Consider the following 26,692-nt stretch of genomic DNA (forward strand, 5'->3'; position numbering starts at 1 on the left):
GCTGATTCACGTGGCAGAGAGGTTTGCCACGCCTCAGATGTTTTATTCACAGGGGCTGCAGTAGAAGTTAAGTATTTGAGCTGAAAATGAGCTTTTTTAAATGCTGTGCGAACCGGCTGTTACACCAGTTGAATCGCACCACTGAGTAAATTCAAGGGGGAGAAGTGGTTCCCAAGCCTGGGTTCTTCATATTCAGCTGCCACCCATGGAATTGTTTATTTTGCAATACTGGGTTTCCCCACATAGATGGGGGAATCTCTCCTAATGCTGTCCTTCTATAAGACCTCTTTCCTGGTTTCCAGCTTCTGATGCGTTTAAGGCCATTTTTCTAATTCCTAAGATTTGGCATCTTATACATGGAAGTTGACGAAAATGTCATCTTTACCTTGGCATATTTATAGATGTGAACACAGCTTTCAGTATTGATTGTCTGAGCACACAGTATCTCACAGTAGCGCTGAAGGCCATCCAACTGGAATAAACTTGCAGCTGACAGCAACTGGCCAGGATGAAAGAGAAGGCATTATTTTAACATTCTGCTCATTCCATTGACATGCAATATTTCTAGGTCACCCCTGAACTGAAGTCCTTTGGGTGACATGCCCCCCCAAAATGCTTAAAATGTAACACACCTTAAAAATGAAAAATATCAGTGTGTATTTAAAAAATAATAAATGAATTTTTAGAACTAAACGTATTTACCAGGAATCGAAGAAAATGCAGAATAAGCCTCACTATCTTATTTATTGTAATCTCACTTGAAAGAGGCCTTTCAAAAGGATGTCAGTGTTCATGTAGGAATACAAGGGAGGAGAAATCTTGCAGCCCTATAAATTTTTGGGGACTATTTTGAAAGTTGCCTTTGCACAATAGCTTTTGTCCTGATTTATCAATTCAAATTGTTAAAGGCATCTGAGTCACAAGAGATACACTAGTAATCATGAGGGATTAAGCAATACCTCCAAACTGCATTTTTTCCAGAAAATTTGGAATGCTTAGTTGAGGAATAATATACCCTAATAATGTCTCTGTCCAAGGTTGCTGGGATAGGAAGCTTTCTATATGATAACATATAGTTTCTTTCAGATCAACATGAAATCTTAGATATGCTCACATTTGTATGTGGATGTGGTTTGTCACTGCTGCCTTTTGGGCTATTTTTTCACCTTTCCATTGCAGCCCTATAATTTTTGCATGGTCCTTCATGTAAGTGCATAGTTCTATTATAATTCATTGTCCTTAATTTTTCAAGACAAACAAAGGCTAGTCAATGCTATAAGTTATTAAAAACATCCAGTTTGAAAGGTCACCAATGTTGTTATTTATTTATTTCCTGCATTTATTATTTTTAGGAACAATTTAAGCAAATGTACACAATATTCCTTTTCCCCACAACAATCCTGTGAGGTGCATTGGGTGGGCTAAGAATAACTGGCCCAAAGTCACCCAGATAGCTTTCATGCCTAAGGCAAGACTAGAACTCACAATCTCCTGGTTTCTAGTCTGGTGCCGTAACCATCTCCTTCTTGATACTATGTGTAAAACAATTCCAATCTTCCAACAAGCGTAAAAATATTCCCATGATAACTAGTAATCCCCAGAGATATTACAAAGATATTGCAATGGTGTGATGGCTGCATTTTGTATGTATGTGAAACTCTGCAGTTTAACTAAGCTCTTCAAGCTGTAATTGTGTTGCTCAACCACAAGTCCCAAGATTTTACGTCTACACCTACGTGCCTGACTCAGAGGTCTCATCCTTGTTGCTTATCTCAGCATGATGAAGACTAACTTCCTTATCTTTTTTCTCAAGATTATTTCTACTTGATTATTCCCAATATCTGTCATTATTTTAGCCTTGGTGCTTATCTTTAATCCTCTCTGTTTTGCACTTTACATTTTATAATACTCCTGTTAATCTCAAAGCTGCCAGATTGTTCCTTTTTTTTTGACTACTGCACCATTTTCTTCTTTTTGACTGTCCCACAGGTAGTTCAGTACTATAGGCTATCTCCAAACAAATTGACAGCTCCATCATTTGCAGTAATGAATGGTTTGAGATAACAATTACAAACTTTAGCAAGCTGGAGAAAGTTGAAGTAGACGAAAAGCAATATTCTTTCACGCATCAATTTATAACCTGTTTTTTTTTCTACCCAGAGAATCTCTCTGGGCACGCATTGATGCAGTTTATTCAATATACATTTCTGAAAATTAGTCTAGAATATTTTCATCATATTCCCATCAATCAAAGGAATGTTTGTGCTGTTTTGATTTGCACACAGGTTGGATAAACAGTTTTAACTCTAGAATTCATTTACTCAATGTGCAGATAAGTGTTCCTGCAATTAGCACCAGTTTGGTAATGAAGACACATTAGACATATGTCAAAAGTCAATGAGAGGCAAATGCTCACCTCTAGGATATCAGCTATGGGGATTTCCATGGCTTCCGTTCCTCCATAATATAAATACTGCATCAGCATCTAAAAGAAGAAAGGTAGAGCATTAGAAAGTCTGTAACAGGAACCGACAGAAACCTTCCACTACTGAGATGAAAGCAAATGCAACATGCAGCATTAACTCTCCCATAAAGACTTCAAAGATGAACCATAACATTTGATATTATGTATGTTGACGGCAGCAAGATTACTTTATGCACAAAAATCAAAGGACCCTTTGATTCTCACAATGGATGGAATGGCTGCAAAAGTTGATGGAGTTAGCAGAGAGGTCTAAATTGATTGCCTTGATTGAAGAAAAAAAATACTATCGTTTCTACTTGGAAACCACTTCTGGACTTTGTGCTTGAGGCGGAAAAAAAAAATGAAACTGATTTTACCAATCAGAAAGGTTTGTTGTTATAGAAATGGCTAGTTTATACTATTATGTAAAAGTAAAAAGTTGAGGTTGGTGCTATTATCTTATTCTACTGCACCAAAGGGAGTCGGAAGTCAACGTTCTTTATTTTTCCACTTTTCCCTACACTTTTCCCTTCCTTTCTCCCTCCTCTATTTTCCTACTATTTTCTTTTGTATTTTTTGTTTTTTATGTTATAAATCAATTTAAAAAAAGATCGACCCTAATGGTGGATAGATCTGGCTTGCAAAGACTGGTGTAAAGTTTACAAACCCTGGTCAATAGAATCCTAAACGCTTCTGTCTTCACCTAGTTCATTGCAACATAACTAAGAGGCAACTGGACTTCCATGACCTGGATGATTGAGAATCTCCATAGACATATAATTATGTCCACTTGAAGGGGTGCGGTGAGGAATTTGTGGATTATCGCTTGACTTCGTTCCCAGTTAGATGCCGGCGTGGTTGCTGATCAGGTGGAAGCTTCTGTGGCAGGTTCTTGCCCTATTATGTGGGAATGGTTTGACCCTGTTGCTCCTGAGGATGTGGACAGGATCCTAGGGAGGATGCGCGTGAGCACCTGTATTTTAGACCCATGTCCCTCCTGGCTTGTGAAAGCTTCCCAGGAGGTGACAGGTGGGTGGACTCTGGCAGTGATTAATGCTTCTCTACAGGAGGGGACAGTGCCCCAGCACTTTAAGGAGGCTGTGGTCCACCTTTTTCTTAAGAAGCTATCGCTGGACTCCACCCGGTTGGATAATTTCCGACCTGTCTCCAATCTTCTCTTTTTGGGGAAGGTTGTTGAGAAGGTGGTCGCGCAGCAGCTCCAGAGGTTTCTGGATGAAATGGGTTATCTTAACCCCTACCAATTAAGATTCAAGCCTGGATTTGGGACAGAAACAGCATTGGTTGCACTTTTGGATGATTTCTGGCGGGAGCAGGATGGGGGTAGTGTATCCATCCTTGCTCTACTTGACCTCTCAGCGGCTTTTGATACCATTGACCATGGGATTCTCCTGAGACGGCTTCGGGGGATAGGAGTGGGAGGACTTGTGCTGTCTTGGTTCATTTCCTTCCTCTGCGGCCGCTCTCAGTCAGTGTTGATAGGAGGAGAGAGATCCAACCCTCGCCCGCTGCTTTACGGGGTTCCACAGGGCTGGATACTCTCTCCACTCCTGTTCAACATTTATATGAAACCACTGGGTGAGATCATCTGTCACCATGGACTGAGGTATCACCAATATGCTGATGATACTCAGCTGTATGCCTCGGCCCATGGCAAGTTAAGTGTTGCTGTGTCCTCCCTCTCGCAATGCCTGGAAGCTGTTAGGGGCTGGATGGGGAGGAATGGGCTGAAACTAAACCCATGCAAGACTTATTGGCTCTGGGTCTGGGGTTTGTTGGATCAGAGAGAATTGCCACCTTTAGTCTTGGATGGGGTGGCACTACCCCAAACAGACCCTGTGTGTAATCTGAGGGTTCTCCTGGACTCACGACTCCTGTTGTGCAACTGCGGGTTGTGCATCAGTTATGCCCTTTCCTGGATCAGTGGTCCCTACTCACAGTCACTCATGCCCTGGTCACTTCCCGTCTTGATTATTGCAATGCGCTCTACATGGGGCTGCCCTTGAAGAGCATCCGGGAGCTCCAGTTGGTGCAAAATGCAGCGGCCCGCATGGTTTTATGCAGACCCTGGTGTGCACATGTATCACCTCTCCTGCAGGAGCTGCATTGGCTGCCAACTTGTTTCCGGGTGCAATTCAAGGTGCTGGTTGTCACCTTTAAAGCCCTTCATGGCTTGGGTCCAGGTTATCTGAGGAAACATCTCTTGCCAGTGACATCTACCTGACCCATTAGAGCGAGGAGGCAGGGAATATTGCGAGTCCCACCCCTGAGGGAGATACACCTGGTGGGACCTAGAAGAAGGGCCTTCTCCGTGGTGGCTCCATCTCCCTGGAACATCATTTCCCCAGAGATTAGAATGGCCCCCTCATTAATACTATTCCGAAAGGCATTGAAGACCTGGTTTTGCCAGTGGGCCTGGGGAACCCAGAGAGGGATGGAACCCACCAAATGGCTAGTGTGACCTGCTGTCGTCGGGATGGGGGTGGGTGGTAGTTGTTTTTTGTTTTTGTTTTCCCAAATTCTGTTCCATTTACTTTACTAATTTATTTGATTCTTTTTGTTAGTTCTTATTGTTTTTTATTTTTATTTTTTGTTTTAAATATGATTTTACATTGTGTAAGCCGCCTTGAGTCGCCATGGGCGAATAGGCAGCAATATAAATCAAATCAATCAATCAATAAATAAAATTAAATGCCAAAAGAAATAAATAAATACAATTGACTGAGAGTTGAAGAAAACCAACTGATTCTTTTGATAGTCTTTCAATATAATCTTTTCTGGGTTTCTAGCTTTTACATATTTTCAGCTTGCTCTGTAAAAACAAAACTAGAGAGCGAAATATGCTGCTGTGTATTAAGATTTTACTGATTTACTTTTTCCATGTCAAAGTCAGCTTTATTTATTGCCTTTTGACAACTTTCCACATCCTAGGTTATGTATCTATTTTAAAATATTCCACATTCAAGTTTTGTTTTTACAAGAAAGCCTCATAAGCTTTCAATTGCTTAAGTGGATTTAATATAAAGCCAGCAAGATTTTTTGGTCTATTCATATTTAATTTGTTCAACAGAGCATGAAAATTATGCCTGGGAAGCTTTGGTTACTATCTATGGAATATACTTTTGCTAAATAAAATGACTATTCTTCAGTATGTGCTTGCATTTCAGGAACACTTATAATGGAAAAAGTGAACTTTGGGTGGATCTGGCCTATCTGATGAAAAAAAAAACTGGCAGGGTTTTTATTGTTGCTGCTGATTTGGCCTCACCCCATGGACATAAGCATAAACCACTATCTTTACTCAGAGTTAATCATTGCTGTCTTACTGTTCAAATGTGCTAAGCATCAGAAGATAAATGTCACAGCTCCACATTTCAGTGTTGGACAATTGAAAGAATAAACTGAACTATTCTTTGAAACCCACCTTGAAGATATTGTATCTCATGTCACTAATTTCCACAATCTTATTGCCTTGGCTGTCTTGTCCTGTTTTATTGGTCATCAGTGTCTTAAATCTGTGAAAATAAGCAGAGGTGATTTCTTAGGAGTTTTAAAAGATTATTTGCTTGGACTATGTTTTAACTGATGAAGTATAAATACCTTCGCACCACCCCACCCAACTCATCCTTTGAATTTTCAGGATCATCAGCCTTCCTAGCAGAAGCTTCCAGGCCAGGCAAAACAAAACAAAACAAAACAAAAACCAAACCAAGCAAACCAAACTTAGGAGGTATTCTCTCAACTTATTGGAGAATTCTGATTCTAACTATCTGACATTGAAAACCAGACTTTCTTCAAGCGCAGAAAAGTAGTTGCAGGAATCCAGTTCAGATTTAATCTGAAACTAGCTTGAAAAACAGGAACCAGGATAATGATTGTATGATATCCTAACACTGGGCACATGTAAACTGGATTTTTAGTTAACTACAATAAAACAACATTGTAATTCCCACCCACCCCAAATATATGCGTTGTGTTACTGTTAAACTGTTTTGTGTACTATCCCAAGAGTGAAATTCTAAACACATCAGAACAAATATCGATGTAATCTTGCCTAAAGTTTGGATGTACCATGCATACCCTAGGTTTTTACATTTTTGTCATCTCATAATGGTGAAAGCTTACAGTTATTGGCAGCAATCTAAGCAGGCTAGGCTAGCTGAAGTGGGATAACGACAAAAAGATTTTCTCTGCTCAAATACCATCACAGTTATTATATCAGTCTAAGCTTATTAAAAGTCACCAACAGTGGTGGATCAAATCCTACATTATGGATCTGATATTTAATAAGAGTATAGTCCTCTTCAAACCAGATTGAAATGGCTTGATGGAACATGAACAATGTTCTAAGAATATCTTTGTTTGATCAGAGTCAAATCTCAGTTTATTGGTCTTCATCCCAAACAGTGTATCAGGAGTCTCCAATCCCTGCTGAGGAAGTGAGTGGCGGATAAATGTGCAAAATGGAAACCATCCCCCCACCTCCCAGTCTGTGGAAAAATTGTCTGCCATGAAACCAATAGACAGGATATTTGAATGAGATATATTGCAGCACACCCCAACTGCTACAGTATATCTCATTCAAACATCCTGTCTACATCTTATGAAATAAAATCCTATAGCTATCTCTTGGTTTATTAGAAATGGGGTACAGCATGAAAGATAGATGAGCAGAATCCTAGGAAATTCCATGGCATAACTGCAACTATCTACCAGCATCAAATAGGCTAATCTTGCGCAGTCCAAGGTAATGAGATTAACAGAAGGTAATCAATCACATAATACCTCCCATTTCTTTCAGCAAAGCTGTTCACCAAAGCACTAACATAAATCCAGATCTAAACTGCAAATAATCTGTTTCAACTACAGGATCCTGACCAGCAATTACTCTATTTTGCACAAATCTGTAGGAACTGACGTATAATATTACATCTTCTGTGCTTGGTAGATTTATTTAGGAGTGACTAGATAAGTGTTTAGGACTGTGTGATGTATCGGCGGATTATGCGAGCAGATCTCAGTAAGGTGGCCTTCTGCAGCTGACCAATGGTGATCTTGTCAGCGCCAATTGTTTTTAAGTGCTTGCCTAGGTCTTTAGGCACAGCACCCAGTGTGCCAAGTACCACTGGAACCACCTGCACTGGTTTATGCCAGAGTCTCTGCAGTTCGATTCTCAAGTCCTGATATTTGGTGACTTTTTCAAGTTGTTTCTCGTCGATTCTGCTATCACTAGGTATGGCAGTGTCGATAATCCACACTTTATCTCCACAATCGTGATATCCGGGGTATTGTGTTCCAGAACTTTGTCAGTCTGTATTCGGAAGTCCCACAGTAGTTTTGCATGCTCATTTTCTACTACTTTTCAGGCTTATGATATCATTATCATTATCATTATCATTATTATTATTATTATTTTAAAAGGGCAAACTTTTAAATTAACCTATGACCTCCAGCCTTCCATGTTTCTGTCTGGAAGCAGAGGTCAAAGTTTCTTTTTATCTATCCTGGGCTTGGTAAATATTATAAATCTATTCTCTTGAATGGTTTATGAGTGATGTGGACTCACTCTTGTCAGTTTTCTGACCTGGGTCCAAGCACAATCCCTTACTGCCTGTGCAATTTTGGAATTTGGGATTGGGGTATAATTGTTGTATGCAGCACAGGATGGTGTTAATTGCACTTGTAGATGTCCTTTGGAAGGATTGGGATGGTTGTGGTGCACTTATCCTAACCTTCCTTGATCTCTCAGTGGCTTCTGCTGTTATAATTATAGTATCCTTCTAATACTAGGTATTAAAGGAGAAAACACGATGGGATGGTTATTATCCCTCTTCTATGGCCTTTTCCCCTCAGTGTTAGTGGGGGGAGACCTAACTTGAGGATCCTACTTTGCAGGGTTTCTTAGAATTCTGCTCTCTTTTGAGTCCTCTTTAACACCTAACAAGCAACTCCTAAAAAAAATTTTTTTGTTGGTACAGAATAAGGTATCCTCCATTTTCTGTAACTGGGAGATCCTTTGCATAATTCAGTACCAAGTACTACTCGCTGAGGGAGAAACTCACTTATTTGAAGCAGTAACCAAGAGAACTTTATGAGCATAAAATAGTTTTCCTTCCACTTGAAATGTCACATCAGACATATCTTTGTTATTTAGAAAGTGAGGATCTGCATAGAAGAGAAAAAGAGGGAAGTTTAATTAGGTTTCATTGTAGAGAAACATAGTAAGAAATCAATATCCACCGAATAACTGCTGATTGAAGGTTAACTAAGTTACCTAGGCGGGCTGGCAGTGTCCTTCTGATTTCAGGAATATTGGGGATGGGGCTGCTTCCATAGCAGTGAGTAAAGATAGCTGCGAGATGCTGGCTGATTGAGTCATTCTGTGAATAGACAAGTTAAAGAAACACATTATTCTGCTTTTATTATATAGAGGAGAGCAAAAGATATTTGAATTCATCTCTTTGCCAAGGATGAATGCCTTACGCACAGAGGGAAGAATAGCTGTATCTGCACTGATACCTATACCTATATCTAAGATAAATAAAATTCCTTTCTCAACCCTACGGGTGGTATCTGTTTTTACCAAAGGCCCATGAATTTGAGGGTTCTGCACAGTATCTCTGTTGATCCTGGTACTTCCCTCTTTTGGATAGAGAGCTCTGAGGTTGTTCCTGGGAACTGTTGGAGCCAATCTCCCAGTTTAGGATCCACAGAGAAAAAAGGAGAAGGGGCCACGCTAGTACCCATTATCTGGGTACTAGGGTAGCCCTATAAAGCAGTGGTCCCCAACCTTTTAGGCGCTAGGGACTGTTTCTGTGGACCGGGGGATGGGGGCTTAGTTTTTTTTGTGCTGCCTGCATCCCATGGATGGGGCTTCACTTGTTTGCATGATCCAGTTTCATGCCATGGACTGATGCCAATTCATGGACCAGAGGTTAGGGAGATGACACTGGGATGACCATGGCACATCTGAAGGACGTGGTGAGAGACAAAGGGGCATGGAGAGTGCTGAACCATAGAGTGGCCGAGGATGGGACATGATTGAGTGGCTGATGACAACAACAGATGATTTAAGTTATTATTAGAATTAGGGTTTCTACTGCAAAAGAGAGCTTTTTTTTGCCAGTAAACAAGCATAAATAAATATAGCTGAGGTGAGTGAAACATCTAGAACTAATTATGTTTTTCCAATAGCTTAAACTCTTTTTGGTTAGGTTACAATTTTAGAGCTCATTGTAAATATCTTATCAAAACGGTTAAGACGAGAAGAAAATTACCCTTTCCCGAAACAGTTTTTTCTCAACAAGTAGACAGGTGAGGCTAAAAGCAAGGGACTGCACCAAGAACTTAAGTACAAAGCAAAGGTGAGCCTTGAGTTTCAAAACCCAACCATTCTTTTAAACCTAGTTCTCTGCTTTCACATCCATTTTCTATAAGAATAACTAATGAGACAAACATGCTAATGTGAAATGTGCAGCTGTCTTTTTGTTATATTCTCCAGAATAAGGACTCAGTGAGATTGCTGTATTCACATTCAGGAAAGCTTAATCCAGATGGTATGTTTATTTTAACTGGCTTAATTTTCCTCTTGTATGTGATTGTGAACTGTGAGATTGTTCAGCCTTTTGACTTCTTTCACATTTCTGATTGAACTATCATTTTAGTGTCAGAAATATGCAGCTCTGAAGGTTGATCAAGGAGGAGGAGGATACTTAATGGATTTCTACCTCTGAGTGCTTGAAACTTCAGAAGAAAAAAAGTCAACAAATCCAGCTGCAGAATGAATGGATGGATGGATGAATGAATGACTAGGAAGTGCAAGCAACCTAACAAGCAATAAGGGTATGGTAGATGACTCTTGATAATTGGTATCTTTGAGATCTACCCTAGTATCAGTAGAGGTCTTTCTTTATATAGTGCATTATTGGCATGTCTTGCCTAGGCCAAAGATCATCAAAATCATATAAGCATTTGAGATCCTTGGATTTCTGCATCAAGAATGAAGTTAGGAAAGGAGGATAAGGAGCTGAAGTGATGCTTACAATTTTAAAATAGCTTACTTTGCTGGTTCTGAGAATTTCAAACATTAGTTTCAGTCCATCAGTCACTAGCTCTTCATTGTATTCTTCTTCTTTAATAGTGACAAATTCCCGTAGGAGGTTCTGTACTACTGAGTAACGAGATTGATAAAAAGTTGTTCGTAGTGACTCAATCCATACATGCAGCTTCCATGGGATTCCTGGAATCATTCCAAAAGAAAGGGGAAATGCAATTTTACTAATAAGCATGGACATTCAACCGGCAACAGGCAAATACATACTCTGTATCAAATCAAGTTTAGTTTAATGTTCTAATAGTACTAGAAACTTTTTATAGAGTATGACACAGGGTGGCACAGGGAGGTACAAGATTCCAAATAGATATATAAGTGATGTGATTATCTTTTAAGGATTACTATAAAAAATAACAGATCTTAACACAATTAAGAACCTGCTTTTGTTTTATCTTTATGCGCATGGATGATATGCTTAATATCATGGATGCATGACAACAGTTCCCACACTGCTGTCACTGTGAAACTATCTATGCAAATGATCAGGGTGGATTGTATGATTATTTATCTCCATTGCCACAAATCTGCTAATGAATAGACATCTCCATTGTTGCACAAAATTGTGCAGTCTATTCTTAGTTATGTAGGAAGAATTTGAAGACATTTCCAGGCATGGTACCGGAGCAACTCCAAGACTGTTCTAATCATAGCACAGGATTGGCAGGAATTACTCAAGGTCAGATAACACATTAGTTCAACTAAGTAGTGAGCTGCTCTATTTTTTCTTTTCTTTTTTATCCATTTGGAGATCTATACATGATTTCCAAAGAAAGTAGGCAGGTAGGTTTAATCCCACTTTCTGCAACTGCTGTTGAAGTTCTCTGCTGTCCATGCTTCTGAATATCCCATATCTAGCTGGTAGATTGTACAGTAGCACTGAGTGCTGAGAAAAAATATTAATGGTGCTTTTATTTTCTTATTTAAAATCATGATCAATAAGTCTTGTCAGTCTTCCCCAATCCAAGAGTCTGAACCGCACTGGACTTCATAAAAGCGTATCTGGCCTGCATTTATGGAAGTTCATCTCCAACATGTCTCAAGGGATTAAATGAAGCAAAGCCATGCTGGTTTAACTGGAGAATTATTCTAACCAGAATATAGTTGGATTCCCTATCCCTAGCTCCAATTCTAACTATAACCCAAGGGCAGGTACATCAGCAAATAAAGTTACTACAGAACAATATGGGGGAAACATAGAATCAAGAAAAAAAATCTGCTTCTTTAATCAGAACTAAAATGAAGTGTTTCTTTTGCTTCCTCGGCTTGTCAGCAAAAATGAAAGGTGAAGAAAGAATGCCTGCTTTTAAAATGAGAAATTTGCAAGAATGCTTTGTAGCTCTTTTCATACAAGAATAAAGATTAGAATTCAGATGCTGCTGTTTTCTTCTTCTTCTTAAACATCATTTCAGTTCTAAGGAAAGAATGCAAGGCAGGGCAGAACCTCTATCTACCTAAGTGAGAAAATAGACAGAAGAAACCCAATCAAATATGGCTTGTTACCAAATGACCCATTTTATATAGCTGTTTAAATGAAAAATCTGATCTTCATCTCGGATTAGTCCAATATTCTTAATCTAATGTTTTCAAACTTAATTTAAAAAGATCTTGCACTGGACCGCATCTCATTTAAACTGCAGAAAACATTTGAGCGGCTCATGTGCCCTAATAATGAGATGGCTCTTTCATTTTAATGCTCATTTAATGCATTTTCAAAAGGTCTGATCTCCTCCTTAAAGAGGAAGATTCAAACTCTCCAAAGTTTTAAGAACCAATTTTCCAGCACTTAAGAGGATTGAAGCGCATGTGACTGTTTCTTAATAGTCAATCTTTATTTCAGGACAATATATCTTTATTTCAGGATAATGGTATCAGTGCCAAAGCTGAAGTTTATTTATTGCCAAAGTATTCCCCTATTACTGTAGTTCAGTTATTTCACCAATAATGTATATTTTACAGCACAGTCTATAGCATTAATTCAGTATAATAAAACTGATTCTTCAGCTTTTTCCAAACATTCTTCCTGGAATAAATTAGAATGCAACTAAATTTTTTACAACATACATTATCTACTAATGGATCAAAAAGTTCTGCCTTAATGTAGCTTCTTATTTTCTTTGCAGCAAGAATTAGCGTACAAGTAGGAATATAAGCTACTACTTTCTATTTCTTTTCATTCTTTTTCTTTACTTTTTTCTTTATTTCCTTTTTCTTTGTTTTATTTTATTTATATCCCACCTTTATCATTTTTACAAATAACTCAAGGTGGCAAATATATACAGAATACTTTCCCCTTCCTATTTTCCACACAACAACCACCACCCTGTAAGGTGAGTTGGGCTGTGAGAGAGTGACCGACCCAAGGTCACCCAGCTGGTTTTCATGGCCAAGAAGACGGGCCTTTAACTCTTGGTCTTTTGCTTTCTAGCACGGTGCCTTAACCACTAGACTTATTATTTTTAATCTTCTTTTAAAATTTCTTAATTAAAAAATTATACCAAAACAAGCCCTGCCTTGTTCACTTCCTAAACTGCTGCCATAAAGTTTTATGTGAAGGTGCCCATCAGAGGAAGCCATTTTGTTCAGAATGCAGTAGCAATAGCAATAGCAACAGCACTTAGCTTTACAGTGTTTTACAGCCCTTTCTAAGCTGTTTACAGAGTCAGCATATTGCCCCCAACAATTTGGGTTACCCACCTCAGAAGAATGAAAGGCTGAGTCAACCTTGAGCCAGTGAGAATTGAACTGCCAAATTGCAGGCAGCCAGCAATCAGCAGAAGTACCCTGCAGTACTGCACTCTAACCACTGTGCCACCATGGCTCAGTAGCTCAGGTAATTACCATTAGTTTGCAATATCTTGCCTGCAGAAACCCAGACAATCACTAGATGGCAGCAAAGAGATTACAGAAGCCTTTGCATCTAGTAATAGTCCGATTTATTTATTTTTACAATCTGGTCAGGTAGCCTTTTAAAATAAATCCAGCATTAAATATATATATTTAATACACACACGGACACGTTCAAGTGACTTAAGGAAATTTTCCATGTCTTACAATGATAAGGAGAGTCAAAAACAAAATCTTACCAAGTACCCTCAGTTCCATTGTGATATCAACATAGCCATGCTCGGCACTGTAATACATGGCCTCCTGTAACGCTTTCATTCTGGTTTTGCATAACTTAACTTGGCCCTCATTAGAACTTCCTTGGCTGGAAGTATCGCTTTCCACACCCTCTGCTAAAATCTCTTCCAGTGAGAGAACATCTCCCTTCGACTGCTGTGGCTGGGTCAACAGCTTGCGCAGGACATTTCTGTAAAGTAGAAGCCAAAGGAGAGCTATACAGATCTGGAAACTATGAGATAACTCAGTTTACTCTGGTAATTTGATTAGTAAATGCCTACGCCCACAAAAATAATTTTGACGATGCCAAGGAATCTTTCTAGACAAGCAAGAGAAACGCAAAGGTGGAATTTAGCAACATTATCTGTTTTAACTATTTTCGACTTTGATTACTGAAGTATTTTTTTTTGTTTTATTGTACTATTTTGTTCTATTGTACTTTATTAATTTATTTGATTTTTGGTAATTTGGGTGTTTTCTATTACTATTTGAAGTTTCTGGGCCAATGGTTCACCATAAAAAAATAACACAACAAAAGCTACTAATTTGGAAATATAAATTTTTCTCTTGATGGTAGCAAAAATATGAATAGTTGGCTGATATTTACAAAATGATTAAAAATGCATTATTGCATTGATGAATACAATTGAATTAGGCTGCAGAAATGTCCTGGCAAAACTACTGTTTCTATCATGTGACACCCAATAAATGAAAAAATAAAGGACAGACCATTATTCTCTGAGCTTGCACTGTAGTCCATAATCCACAGTGTCCTTTTGCAATGTTATTGAACCATCCAGGGGCCTTTCATCAGGGGTGGGATTCTACCAGTTCGCACCTATTCACTAGAACCAGTTGTTAACATTCTAAGCAGTTCGGAGAATCGGTTGTTAGAAGAAATTACTAGCCTAATCCTGTAAGGAAGGCAGGAAGTAAACATTCTTGTGTTGCTTACAGAAACTCCCTCTCCATTAACCCTTATTACATTCTTGGCAGGAGTAGACTTCCTGTCTCTGGAACTTCTCTGGAGTTTTTTTCCCCTCCTTTGCTGGTACTTTGCTTGTGTGGAGTGACTATTCAAAGTTACAATGGCACTGAAAAAAGTGACTGATGACCATTTTTCACACTTACGACTCTTGCAGCATCCCCACAGTCATGAGAGGCCAGGTGAGGAGATGCGTGCCTCGATGTGAGTGATATTGAGTTGGCCACACCCAGCCAATAACATGACCACCAAGCCACGCCCACCCAGTCACACGAACACCAAGCCACTCCCACCAACCAAGCCACGCCCACAGAACCGGTTGTTTAAAATTTGAATCCCACCCCTGCCTTTCATAATGTCTTGTGAAAGAACCCAAGCAAATCCCTTGCTCCAGATGCTGATAGAAAGCACAGAAGGAAAAAGAGGTGGCACCTCTTCTCCTATCATCCATGGGGCACACCTGTCTACACTTACCAACCTATGTCTATGATTTACCTATGTCCATGAGCAGCAGCATGGCTGAAACAGTTCATGTCTTCATGAAGCGATGAGGAGATCCCATTGGCCTCCAGCATACTCAGAAGGGGATCAGCTCCTCGGCTCAGCAGCAAACTGACCAGCTCATAGTTGCCTAGAAATGCAAGAGTTGTATTGATGGTTTTTTTGTAAAGTTGTAAGATAGCAGTTAGTCCTTCCCTTCTTCCCTTCCCTTCCTCCCTTCCTTTCCCTCCCTTCCTCTTCTTCCCTCTAATTTGTAATAGTGATCCTGTAAATTTGATAAGATGTGGGGATCAAATCTCCCTGTGCATATACAATAATGTGCAAAAGTTTGTGGATATTTATATGCATACCATTATTTTCTATTATAGTTTCCACTGCACAAAAAGGGAGCAAAAATCATGTCAAGTGGATCTATGTGCATACACTAGAATCACATATTATCTTGTGTACTAAGTACTAAGTACATTTCATCAATTAATAATCCTACATAGTCTCAGTGCCCCACTGCAAACAGTCTGTCAGGAACTGCATGACTATATTAAATAAAAAAATATTTGGCACCTCTGAAAATATCGTTTCTTTCAAATTTGACACTTCATAGTCAGACTGAAACTCAAAGGAGGCAATTGTTTTAAGATTATGTACCTACTCCAATATTTCTCAACTTCAACAAATTTAAGGTATGAAAACTTTAAGTCCTAGAATTCCACAGTCAGCCAATACTGGGAGATGAAATTGCTGACGTGGAGAAATCTCTAAATGTTATTAGGATGAAAATACAACACTTGCTGAGACTTGCCTGCTGCTGAGGCCAGTTGAAGTGGTGTCTCAGCATAGTTGTCTTCTCCACTGTTCACAGCAGAACCTTCAACGTGGGCCCCCGCATCCAGCAGCAACTGTGAAAAACAACAAGGAATTTGAAGAAGAAATGCAGGCAGAGAGACTGCTAATCATGGCAACTACGGTACTTTCCTTGGTTGCCGTTGTGGTAAGACCTACACTAAGGTTACCAGATGTGGACTGCAACATTCCAGATGGTCAGTAGATGGCAGCAAATAACATTTTGTAAGCCTCTGCTACTCACTAGTGGTTATCTGGAATTTTGCAGACCAGATCTGATAGACCTAACATACATCACTTTTGGAATTTAATTTACCAACTCTAAAAATTTCTCTCTTTGTCTGTTTTTTAAAGCTCTGGTAATTTTCAAAGAGACAATGTCAGGTGCATGAAAACATAACATTTCAGCTGTTTCTGAAAAAGTAGCAAATATGGAAAATCATTTGGAAATATGCTTAGAATTCAGAATTGTTCCTAAATTATTGTATCTATTTTTGGATTCATGGCATCTGACTGTTTCTGTCTTCTCAAATCTCACTAGCTGAGCACCATTCCATAAAGCTATTTGGATGGATTCTCTTCCAATCAGTCCATTATAATAAGATATGTAACTGAAAGGAACAGCCTGCACCAGTTTTTGTCCTCCTCCATCTCAATCCCTTCTGTTTTGTGTCCCTTGTCTTTTGAACTGTCTGAGGCAGAGGCTGCTCTACTACTTATATATGTATACCACTTTGGCTTGAGAGAAGTGCTTGCATGAGGATGCCCATAGGGAGCTTTGTATCTGTACCCACAACATTTTCACAAGGTCTCCAGCCCTGTACCCCTTTCCCCATTTTTCCAAGCTAAGCAATTTCTGATTTCTTTTACAAGGAATTAAAGACAACTTCCTACTTCCTTCTAACTAAAACTGCTTTGAGAAGGGAAGGTTGGTTTATGTATACACCTGGCTTTTCATCCACAATAGTGCAAGGTTGTATAGATTTTGCATGCAGTTGCCTGTGTCTATGTGAAATAAGTGTCTGAAGATTGTATGTTTTGTATGCATGGAGACAGTTCTACCTTTCAGCGTATACACAAATGTATGCCAATAAATGTGCCTGATCAGGTACCTTGGCACATTATGTACCTTCCAGCTTGCAAACATTGTCTACCCCAGTGAAAATATCCAAAAATAAATGAGTATGAAAGGAATGCTTTGTTTCTGAAATAATTAGTGGTGCTACCTCTCTCCTAAATTTGCATTTATGAATTGTTGCTAGTGTCAACCCTGGAGCTTTCAGTTTCTCTGGAAAAATCTGAGAAAGGCATTTTATTATTTGTATCCATCTGATTATTTTTACAAGTATATGAAGGTGAGAAACATATCGAATAAAGCATCCTCTTCTTATTTTCCCTACAACGATAACTCTGGTTTATATGTGTGAGGTGGCTGAGAGAGAATGAATGAGCCAAGGTCAGTTATTGGATAAAATATATGACCAGCCCCAAAATGCCTTTGATGGCTTTGATGACTAAGGTGGGACTAGATTGTTGAGTCTCCTGTTGGGTAGTAAGATTAATTGGCTTAATCACTAGACCAAGCTGGCTCTCATTGCTAGTGAGAACAAATATACTTCTAAATAGAGGCATATTCAGCAGCAAATGCAGACTAGTGCCTTCCAGACATGTTGAAGCAATTGACAAAATCCCAGGCAGAATGGATTTTCATCTTGTTAGTGATGTGTTATGGATCTCTGATCACGTTCTTTTCAGGTTGCATGTGAAACTTTGACAACTTGTCTTTTGCTGACCTGGACGACTGAGATATGGCCATGTAATACAGCAAAAGTGAGCGCAGTCCAGTGTCGGCTATCAGGATGAACTGATGGGTATCGAGATGAACTTCCAGGAACCTGGGAAAAAGGAAGAAATGTTTATTGGTTGCAATTCTTCTTGTTGTTAAGCTCCTAAAATGCATTTGAAAATAGCACAACCCTGATAAATTGCAATCCTTGGAATCTGTAGGCTGACATAACTCTGAAAATTCTGCCAATACCAATCGGTGTGTTTAATTCTTTAGACTGGTTGGTTGGTTTCTTGGTTTAAAATGCATCTGCTAGTTTAGTTTAGAGGTTGTAGGTTGTTCTTGCAGAGGGAAAAGAATTTATTATTTCAATTTCTGCTTTCCTTTGCATTGTAATTAACCTACGGCAGGTATTGTTGCTGTAGAATCCATAAGTACCACTATCACCATCATTTCTAAAAAGAAAGAAATTTATCTCCAAATCTGTTCAGCAAATATATTATATGAACCTCAAAATACAATATTTCACTTTGCAATTCTTAAATAAGAATCCATACCCATTTACCTATTTCCCTTTCTGCGGCTGATTTTCACTTACTGGTATATCCAGATTTGCTCCAGCATCAATCAGCATCTGCACCATGGCTTCATCTCCAGCAGAACAGGCATACATGAGTGGAGTCATACCCTTTAAGAACAATGTACCCAGCCAGTTATTTTATTTCCAAAAAGCAAAGATTACAAACAAAATGTTTGGTTCTATATATTCTATATATGCACATTTGTTTCCTTACACTTTATGATACATGTGTGTTATCCATGTATGATATACTTTGGCATAAATATTTTTCTTCTTATAAACATTGGAAGTAGACTAGGCATGGAACTGATTTCAGTGTAAGAATTTATATTGATTCTCCTGTAGAAATGCTTAAAGGCTGCACATGATTCTTTTGCTTCTCTTTTTTGTCTGTGAGACATAAAATGAACCCATTCACACAACACATGAAAGCATAAACACAGGTTAATAACACAAAATTCCCATGTCAACATAACACACTGTGTTATGAAGTGGCCTCAGAGGTAGGCAGAAGTGAACTCCAGAAGACATGCTATGAAACACTGAAACGATATTGGTTTATAGCTACTGTATTTGTTTTACAAATTTACTTTGTCTATAAAACTTTACAATGCCTTCATGATATCGGTCAGATTAATGAAGCATCTGAAATTCTTGTATTTCCTCTAATAAATTTAGTTACTGCCTTCTATTGACTGAAGTCTCCAATAACAGGATGATGCTTCAACATTTCTAATGAAAAGGAAAAGAAACACACATACATCCAATAACTAGAGTCAGTTAAGAACTCCTGGTATTGAATGATGCAGAATATCAGAGCAGCCCTGAGTCAACCTGTAGTAAAAAGGTTTACATGCTGATTTTGAGAAGAGTATAAGTTTATATGATTGCAATAACCTGGACTTTGGATTTTAATCTTGCTCATCTATATCATGAATGTTATAGAACTGATTTTTATATACCTGATCATCCATTGCATTAACACCTTCAGGTCCTAAGGCTTCTATAGCTTGGTTAATCAGATCAGTCCTTCCACAGTTCAACATTCGAAACCCCAGATCCTGCTGGAATTTTTCAGTAGCAGCCTTTGCATCCATTCGCCGGAAGGAACTAAAGCAGCATTCTGGCCTGTGGAACAATAAAACCACAGTTTATTAATATTGTTATTAATATTACAGCTAGGATCCTGTATCCCAGCATGTTGTGATCTTGAGTTCACTAAGGCAGAAACAGATGTAATAAAAGACCTAGAATTATTTCTACTTCATATCATTCCTGCTAAAGTATTTGTCTTCCTCACTGTGAATCTGAGGACTGTTTTACATTTGATATGGCAGAAATCTGAGGTGGCATAAAGGATTGTATAATTACAGACTTCAGATAAAGATATCTTTCTAAATGATATTTCTAACTCAAATTTCCTACAAACAGACACAATTCCTCTTGCAGGCTGAAAAGTTACAATCCTATCATTCATGCTCATCTCACTTGACCATGGGTAGATCAGACCAAAGACAAACGCTTTGTTAACCATTTTGTTAACAGATGACCTTGTCTTCAACTCGTCCCACTATGCAGGGACTTATTCATTTAGTTAGAGAATTTATATGGCTGTCACTCTCAGCGATTCTGGCAGCTTACCAAAAATAAAAGCCCAATATGCAAATACCTTAACTCTAACTCCCAGGCAATGAAAAAAATCAATTTAACAAGCCACTTGATGGGCTCCTTCCCACTCTGGGTTCCCCAGGCCAAACCAGGTTCCCAGGGCCTTGAGAAAGAGTGCAAAGTGGGGGCCAGTCTAATTTCCATGGATATAATGTTCTAAAGGGAGTGAGCCACCAGGAGAAGGGGTCATCAGGTGAATGCTCTATAGCATCTCCAGAAGGTTTCTGATCATGTAGATGCTATAGCACATATTACAGAAAGATTAGGGTCCTATTGTTCCTATTGCCCATTTGAAGCCACTGTGACCATACTACCCCTTTGGTCCTTAACCATTATTTTTCAATCTTTTGGCAACAGGAAAATCCAATTGTGCCAGACACCCATTTTATTTACCAGATTTGGCAAGTAACTGTGCAGCTGCCAGGCTGGGTGAGATAGCAAGAGAACTATGTGTGCATTGAGTGAGTCTGTATGCGTGCGTGCATGTGAGCATGGGGAAGGGTTCTTGAGGCACAAGTTCTTCTATCTTACTGAGGTTTTCTATGCAGTTGCAAAGAACTGTCCAGAAAAAGGAAATGGAAAGAAAATTGCTCCGTAGGCATCGGTTGTCAGATTGAAACTACAGATCGATTAGTAGGAGTTGATCTACATGGTTGGGTATGAGCAATTTTTACTGGTGTCCAGCAGGCTTCTGGAAGACAGTGGGCATTGTTTCGATGCCCAGGCAGAATAAGGGTTGGAAGTGCAGTCAGCACATTTTAATGTCAACCTACAGTTGTCTCCCATATTGGTGAATTAACTTTAATCTTGTTGTGTGGTTGTCTCCCAATAGGTCTTTTATATGGACAGTTTAGCAGATTCATTTGGCACGTTCTTCTGTATGTGTAAATCAAAGATGTTTGGTCCTTTCTCCCCGCTGAGAGACTTGGATGAAATTATCAAAGCTTTTCTTTCTCTGAACAGATAGGGTACTTATATTTTAATTATTGGTGCTGCATATGACTAATTTTGTTTTTGATTGCATCAGATAAAGCAGTTGAGGTTAGGAAAACAATATGGAGTGCTGCTGCCAAGAGAAGCAGATTGGAAAATTCCAATGTGTGACTTTTGTTTATTCTAAACTTTTGACAGAAATCCATTTGTTTCTTAAAAAGCATTTACTTAGATTCAGCACTTTTGGAAATGCTAGACTGAAAGACTTGGAAGAAAGAAATTTTGCACTGTTAGCCCATTTCTGAGCAGTTAAAGAAAAATGATAATATTCTGTTCAATGAATTTAATTTAGCAATCTTAAAATTTAATTTATTTATTTGTTTGATATTGATGCCACCTGATTGCAACTGACTCTTCAATAAAAAACACTGTTCCACTTCAATGCATTTTTCTTCTTATAATAACTACTTTTGATAGTTTTTCAGAGATCCTTGAGAGTACTTAATTGAAGCCATACAGGATTATGAAAGAGTTAAAGATTTTAACTGAAACCTTTCATGCCTAAAATATACTTATGTACAGTAATACTCCAAAGGTGAGTATCCATAAGCTAAAGTTAGTCTCATCCTCAAAATAATTGCCTATAAATATTGAGATTTTGAAGAGGTATAAATATTGATTTTTTTCAAGTGGTATTTTAAGATTAATATGATAAACATATGACACCAAGACATCAAACAATGATGGCAAAACCGGTAGAATATATAACAACTGGACTGTGAAAGAACTGATAGAACACTCCATGCCGTAATATTGAAGGTTCTTTAAAGAACAGCAGAGCATCTTAAGAAGAGCTGTACTGAATAACATGGAAGGCCCAACTAACGCAGCTTTTTGTTTCCACGATGGTCAACCACAATGGTCAAGCTAGCAACCACTAGGATGCTAGTATCCAAGTATCCTAGCAATCATGAATAATCATGGATCTGTAGTAACTCCACAGATATTAATTAAACCTTTATTGGAGAGTGGTGGAAAATTAAGGTTTTTTGGGGGAAGGAAAGACAGAAATAAATTAAAGCTTTTCTTGGAGGGATAAGGAAAATTAAGCCTTTTTCAATGAATTATTACTAATTTTTTTGGAAGGAAGAGGGAAATGAAACATATTTTGAGGGAGGAGGGAAATAAAAGGGTGGGTTTTTTTGGCGGGGGGAGAGGTACACTGGGGCCTGGAGCAAATTGGCTACCATTTACAAGGCTATCATGGGCAAAAAGCACAAGCTTGCCACCTTGCCTTAACTGCAGCAGTGAGGGTACCTTGGCAGTACTGTAACACAGACTGAGAGGGAATATCTGTCAGGTGGTGCTCCTGCTCAGTCCGTGCTGTGGGAGCACCGAGCAATTCTCACTGCTGCAGGTAAGCTGAGACCACAAACTTGAGCAGGATTACTTATGAGTCATTAGTCTGGAATTTTATGATGAGAGGTGGTTACAATTATTATTATTATTGTTGTTGTTGTTGTTGAATTTAAATCATTTTGTGTGCACCTGATTTTTTACCATGTGCATGGGTTTCATAAGCTGTGCATACTTAGGAGGGAATATATGTTCATACTCCTGTTTTATATACTTAATGCCATTCATTCATTCTTTCATTCATATAGCACCAACTCTTTATGATTCATGTAGGTATCCTGTCATAATATGACTGGCAGCCCCTGACAGTTGACAGTGCAATTCACATTGCACTGGGAAAGAGCAACAGAGATGATTAGGGGACTGGAGGCTAAAACATGAAGAACGGTTGCAGGAACTGGGTATTGCTAGCCTAGTGAAAAGAAGGACTAAGGGGGACATGATAGTAGTGTGCTGATATTTGAGGGGCTGCCACAAAGAAAATGGGGTCAAACTATTTTCCAAAGCACCAGAAGAAACAATGGATGGAAACTAATCAAGGAGAAAAGCAACTTAGAAATAAGGAGAAATTTCCTAACGGGGAGAACAATTAACCAGTGGAACAGCTTGTCTTCAGAAGTTGTGGTTGCTTATCACTGGAGGCTTTTAAGAAGACTAGACAACTACTTGCCTGGAATGGTATAGGATGTTCTGTTTGAGCAAGAGTTTGGAGTAGAAGAGGTCTCTTCCAACTCTTGTTATTCTGTTGTTTATTTATTTTTATTTATTTATTTATTTGATTTGCCAATTGTTTACAAGATAGTAAGTATAAGTGTATACATAGTTGTGGATATTCTGTTGTTGTGTTAACATTTTACTGTTCATGAATTTGGCCAAACAATTTTAAAAATCAGTAGCCGCTGATTCATTTTGTGGAAATGGATTTTATAGTTTTAATTATCCGTAAGTTTCTCCAGACATTCTTACCATTCTGCTTAATATATAACCCCCTTGTGAGGTACGTTGGCTGAAAGTGAGCTAAGTAAAATAAATAAGTTAAAGAAAGCATACAGAGCATGGCTTCATAAATTGCTTACAAACTGCTTGGCCACAGAGGGCATATTTACTTTCTCCTGCATAACAAACTAATAGGCTATGAACGTGTGTTTCTGCTTTGTGTGCGTGTGTGCCCTGAGAAGTATTGAGAAGGCTGCACACATTCTGCACTGGGTCATGTGACCAGAAAAGTGGGGGTTTAAAGTAGAACAGCAGCATTTCTAAGTTACTGTTTCCAGCTGCTTCTCTTAACATGCACTGGGGGATATATATTTTTTCCTAGATTTCTTTTCTCTGCAGTGCCAATCAAATCCAGCCTATTAAAAAAAACTACGCACAATCATTGTTTTGCATGTTTCTGTCATAGATAATTTGCCCTGTCCTGTTCTGATTTGTGAGAGTTTTCCTATTGGTAGCCAGATAGCCAGAGGGCAGATGGTACCAAGCTCTTTGATATAATTTCCTTCCAATATTCTGTTGGATTAGAAAGAATAAAAATATTCATCCTGATGCAGACTCTTCAGGATGATAGTGGTTATGTCCATCCATTGCAAGAACTGTTCACTTAATCCTATTCTCTGATTTCTGTTATTTAATCTTTACCAATCTTTTCTTATTTATGACTGCTCTGTTTGCTCAATAGTTTTTTTATATTTGGTCAAAACGTCTTCAAAATCCAAGTTAACTATTCTTTCAAGGTCATTCCTCTGTACATTTTTTATACTCTGAAAAAAACTCTAAAGGTTATTGTGGCCTAATTTTACCTCACAGAAGCTATTTGATGCCCTTTCTATGTGCCTGATCATTTCACCTTTAAAAATACTGTCCTTCAGTTTTCTTGAACAAACTGTGATTTACCTTTGGGATCACATGTAGTCACTCACAATACCTCCAAGGAGGAGCTTGTCCCATTAAGATTATTATTATTTTTGGTTTGGTAGTTTTGTTTTAATTGCCAAAAAAATGCTAAAGTTTGTAAATCTTATGTGCCCTTCAGAAATAACACCTGTGTTTCTCCAAAAATAAGACCTGGTTTTATTTTCTTATGGGCACTAGGGCTTATTTTCAGGGATGTCTTATTTCATTTGAGTGCCTCTGTTGTGAGGCGGTGGGCTGGAGCTCCTCATGTGCCCCACACAGAGTTACCTCAGGGCTCCTGCAGCCAGGCCACCTATGCCCCAACACCTGCCTCACGTCATGGCCGTGGCACTGGTGTGTCGCTCAGTTTCCTGCTCTGTTGCAGACACAAGCAAGCAGAAGTAGGCTGGAGGCCAGGTGGGGTCTTGCTGGATGGGGCTATCGGAGACACCACCGCAAGGTGAGGCAGTTGTCAGAGTGTGGATGGACTGGCTGCAGTGGCCCTGAGGTAAGCTGGTGCAGGGTGCATAGGGCAGCTCCACCTGCCCGCCTTGCCTCATGGCCACGACACCAGCACATCAGTCAGCCTCCTGCTCTGGTGCCGTGCCAGTGCTGGAAGAAGTGATGGCCATGTGGGCTCCTACTGCACATGACTGCTGGTGCTGCCACCGTGAAGCAGTTATCGGAGCATGGATGACCTGGCTGTGGGGACCCTGAGATAAGCCGATGTATGTGTGAGGCAGCTCCACCCCTCCTCACCTCACCTCGTGCCAATGGCACTGCAAGCAACCAGACAGACTGGGCAGGCATTTAAGTAGGGCTTATTTTGAGGCTAGGGCTTGTATTGGGTGCACGTGCAGAAAACATGTTAGGTCTTATTTTCAGGGAAACATGGTACTGACATAGATGGCTTTCTCATTGTGAACAAATCAGTCTTCTGGCATGTGTACATAAAATGTGTTTAAAAACAGCAGCCTTAATTGGAATATATTGTGATTAAATGTAGGTGGAATATTAAATGTACACAACCTACTTCAATTGCCGAGGTTCACAGTCCAATCCAGGTAAAAGCAGCCTAGCTGTCTGTCGGATATCATCACTGTCTACAGTTAAACTGCGCCGGTGCTCAGCATAGGTTATAGCTACTCGCATCCATTCCATCAGAGGGGGCAGAAGCATGAATGGCCTGAAGAAAAAAGAAGATATCCATCACACCTCATGTTAAGATCCATTCTATCTAGGAATATTAATCATGTATCATGCAACTTTTTCAAAACCCAAACTTTCTTATTTCAAAAGAACTTTACTTAATTATATCAGTGGCGCCTACTTTGAAGTCATCATGTCCTCTTTAGTAAACATGGTCACATAGGACACGTTGGCTAAAATATAAAGTAAGTAATGAGTGATCTACTTTGCATATAATGAATGTTATGCCAGTGCCATAAAAAGTGGAATTTCGCCTCTAGGACATCTTCCAAACTTGCCACTGCAGGGAAGGAGGCATTCACTGTGTTTCTGGATGGGAGACGTATATGCACATAATCCTTGATTTGTAACTATAATTGAGCCTGGAATTATAGTCCTAAATCATGCCAGTTGTTAAGTGGGTCACCATGTAACCACACCTAATTTTGCAACCTTTCTTTGGGCATCATTAGTGAACTGCATTAAGTAAGCACAACGGTTGTTGTGGAAATCCATTGTCTGCAATAGGTGTTTTTTGCCAGAAACCGGAACGAAACATGGTTTTTCGGAAAAAAATGTTCTAAAAGATGTTCAAATGGTGATAAATGTGTGCCAACTGCTGAGGGTCCAAAATGTGATTATGTGACTGTGTGGGTGGTGATTGTGAGAATTTAGAATCTGGATCATAAGTAACCATGCGAAGGTCCATTGTTACTTCAAAGAATGACTAAGCGATCAGCCATAAGTTGAGGACCATCTGTTCTCTGGGAAACACATCAAAGAAGTCTCAGGTGGGCATGTTTAAAGTTCTTGCCCACTTCTCCATGACTTTGTCTCCATGGCCATTTCATACACTTCGCAACAATCAAATATATTTCACAACAATCAAATGTATCTTTCCAGATGCAAAACAATTTCGCACATGATGTCTCATGCATCAGATTTCTGCAACTCGACAACCATCCAAATGTGTGAACTTTAACTTCCAGAATTTAATTTGCATGACCACTGCTGAACATTCTGGAAGTTGAGGTTCACACTAGGTGCTCCAATGGTAGAAGGCAGAAGATCTGATATCCACTTTACAGAGAACTGAGATAGCAAGAGAATGTGCTACAAGCTGGGAGTTCGCTTAATCTGTTTAACGTATTGCTTCAGCTATTAAGTTAGTAGCTAGGCACAGGCAA

The 26,692-nt window shown here is 39.1% G+C and overlaps 1 protein-coding gene across 3 annotated transcripts in view; it reads right to left on the reverse strand.

Annotated features, from left to right (window-relative positions):
* The window catches only part of ABTB2 (ankyrin repeat and BTB domain containing 2), a 142,924-nt gene that overhangs the window by 3,285 nt on the left and 112,947 nt on the right, over positions 1-26,692 (reverse strand). The window contains exons 4-16 of one of the 3 annotated variants that reach the window (XM_087951196.1): positions 25,351-25,503; positions 19,370-19,535; positions 18,426-18,515; positions 17,835-17,936; positions 16,001-16,097; positions 15,196-15,331; positions 13,679-13,905; positions 10,543-10,721; positions 8,757-8,862; positions 8,545-8,647; positions 5,907-5,997; positions 2,417-2,485; positions 386-499 (exon numbers count right to left, since the gene is read on the reverse strand). In XM_087951196.1, coding sequence (XP_087807322.1) covers positions 386-499; positions 2,417-2,485; positions 5,907-5,997; positions 8,545-8,647; positions 8,757-8,862; positions 10,543-10,721; positions 13,679-13,905; positions 15,196-15,331; positions 16,001-16,097; positions 17,835-17,936; positions 18,426-18,515; positions 19,370-19,535; positions 25,351-25,503 — 1,633 coding nt within the window. Of the gene's footprint in view, positions 1-385; positions 500-1,113; positions 1,239-2,416; positions 2,486-5,906; positions 5,998-8,544; positions 8,648-8,756; positions 8,863-10,524; positions 10,722-13,678; positions 13,906-15,195; positions 15,332-16,000; positions 16,098-17,834; positions 17,937-18,425; positions 18,516-19,369; positions 19,536-25,350; positions 25,504-26,692 lie in introns of those variants that run through there. The other 2 variants (XM_087951195.1, XM_087951197.1) reach the window with 2 other exon arrangements.

This window comes from Notechis scutatus, chromosome 1, assembly GCF_049901735.1.
Source record: "Notechis scutatus isolate UNSWTSFEM ecotype Mainland chromosome 1, rNotScu1.2, whole genome shotgun sequence".
Lineage (NCBI taxonomy): Eukaryota > Metazoa > Chordata > Lepidosauria > Squamata > Elapidae > Notechis > Notechis scutatus.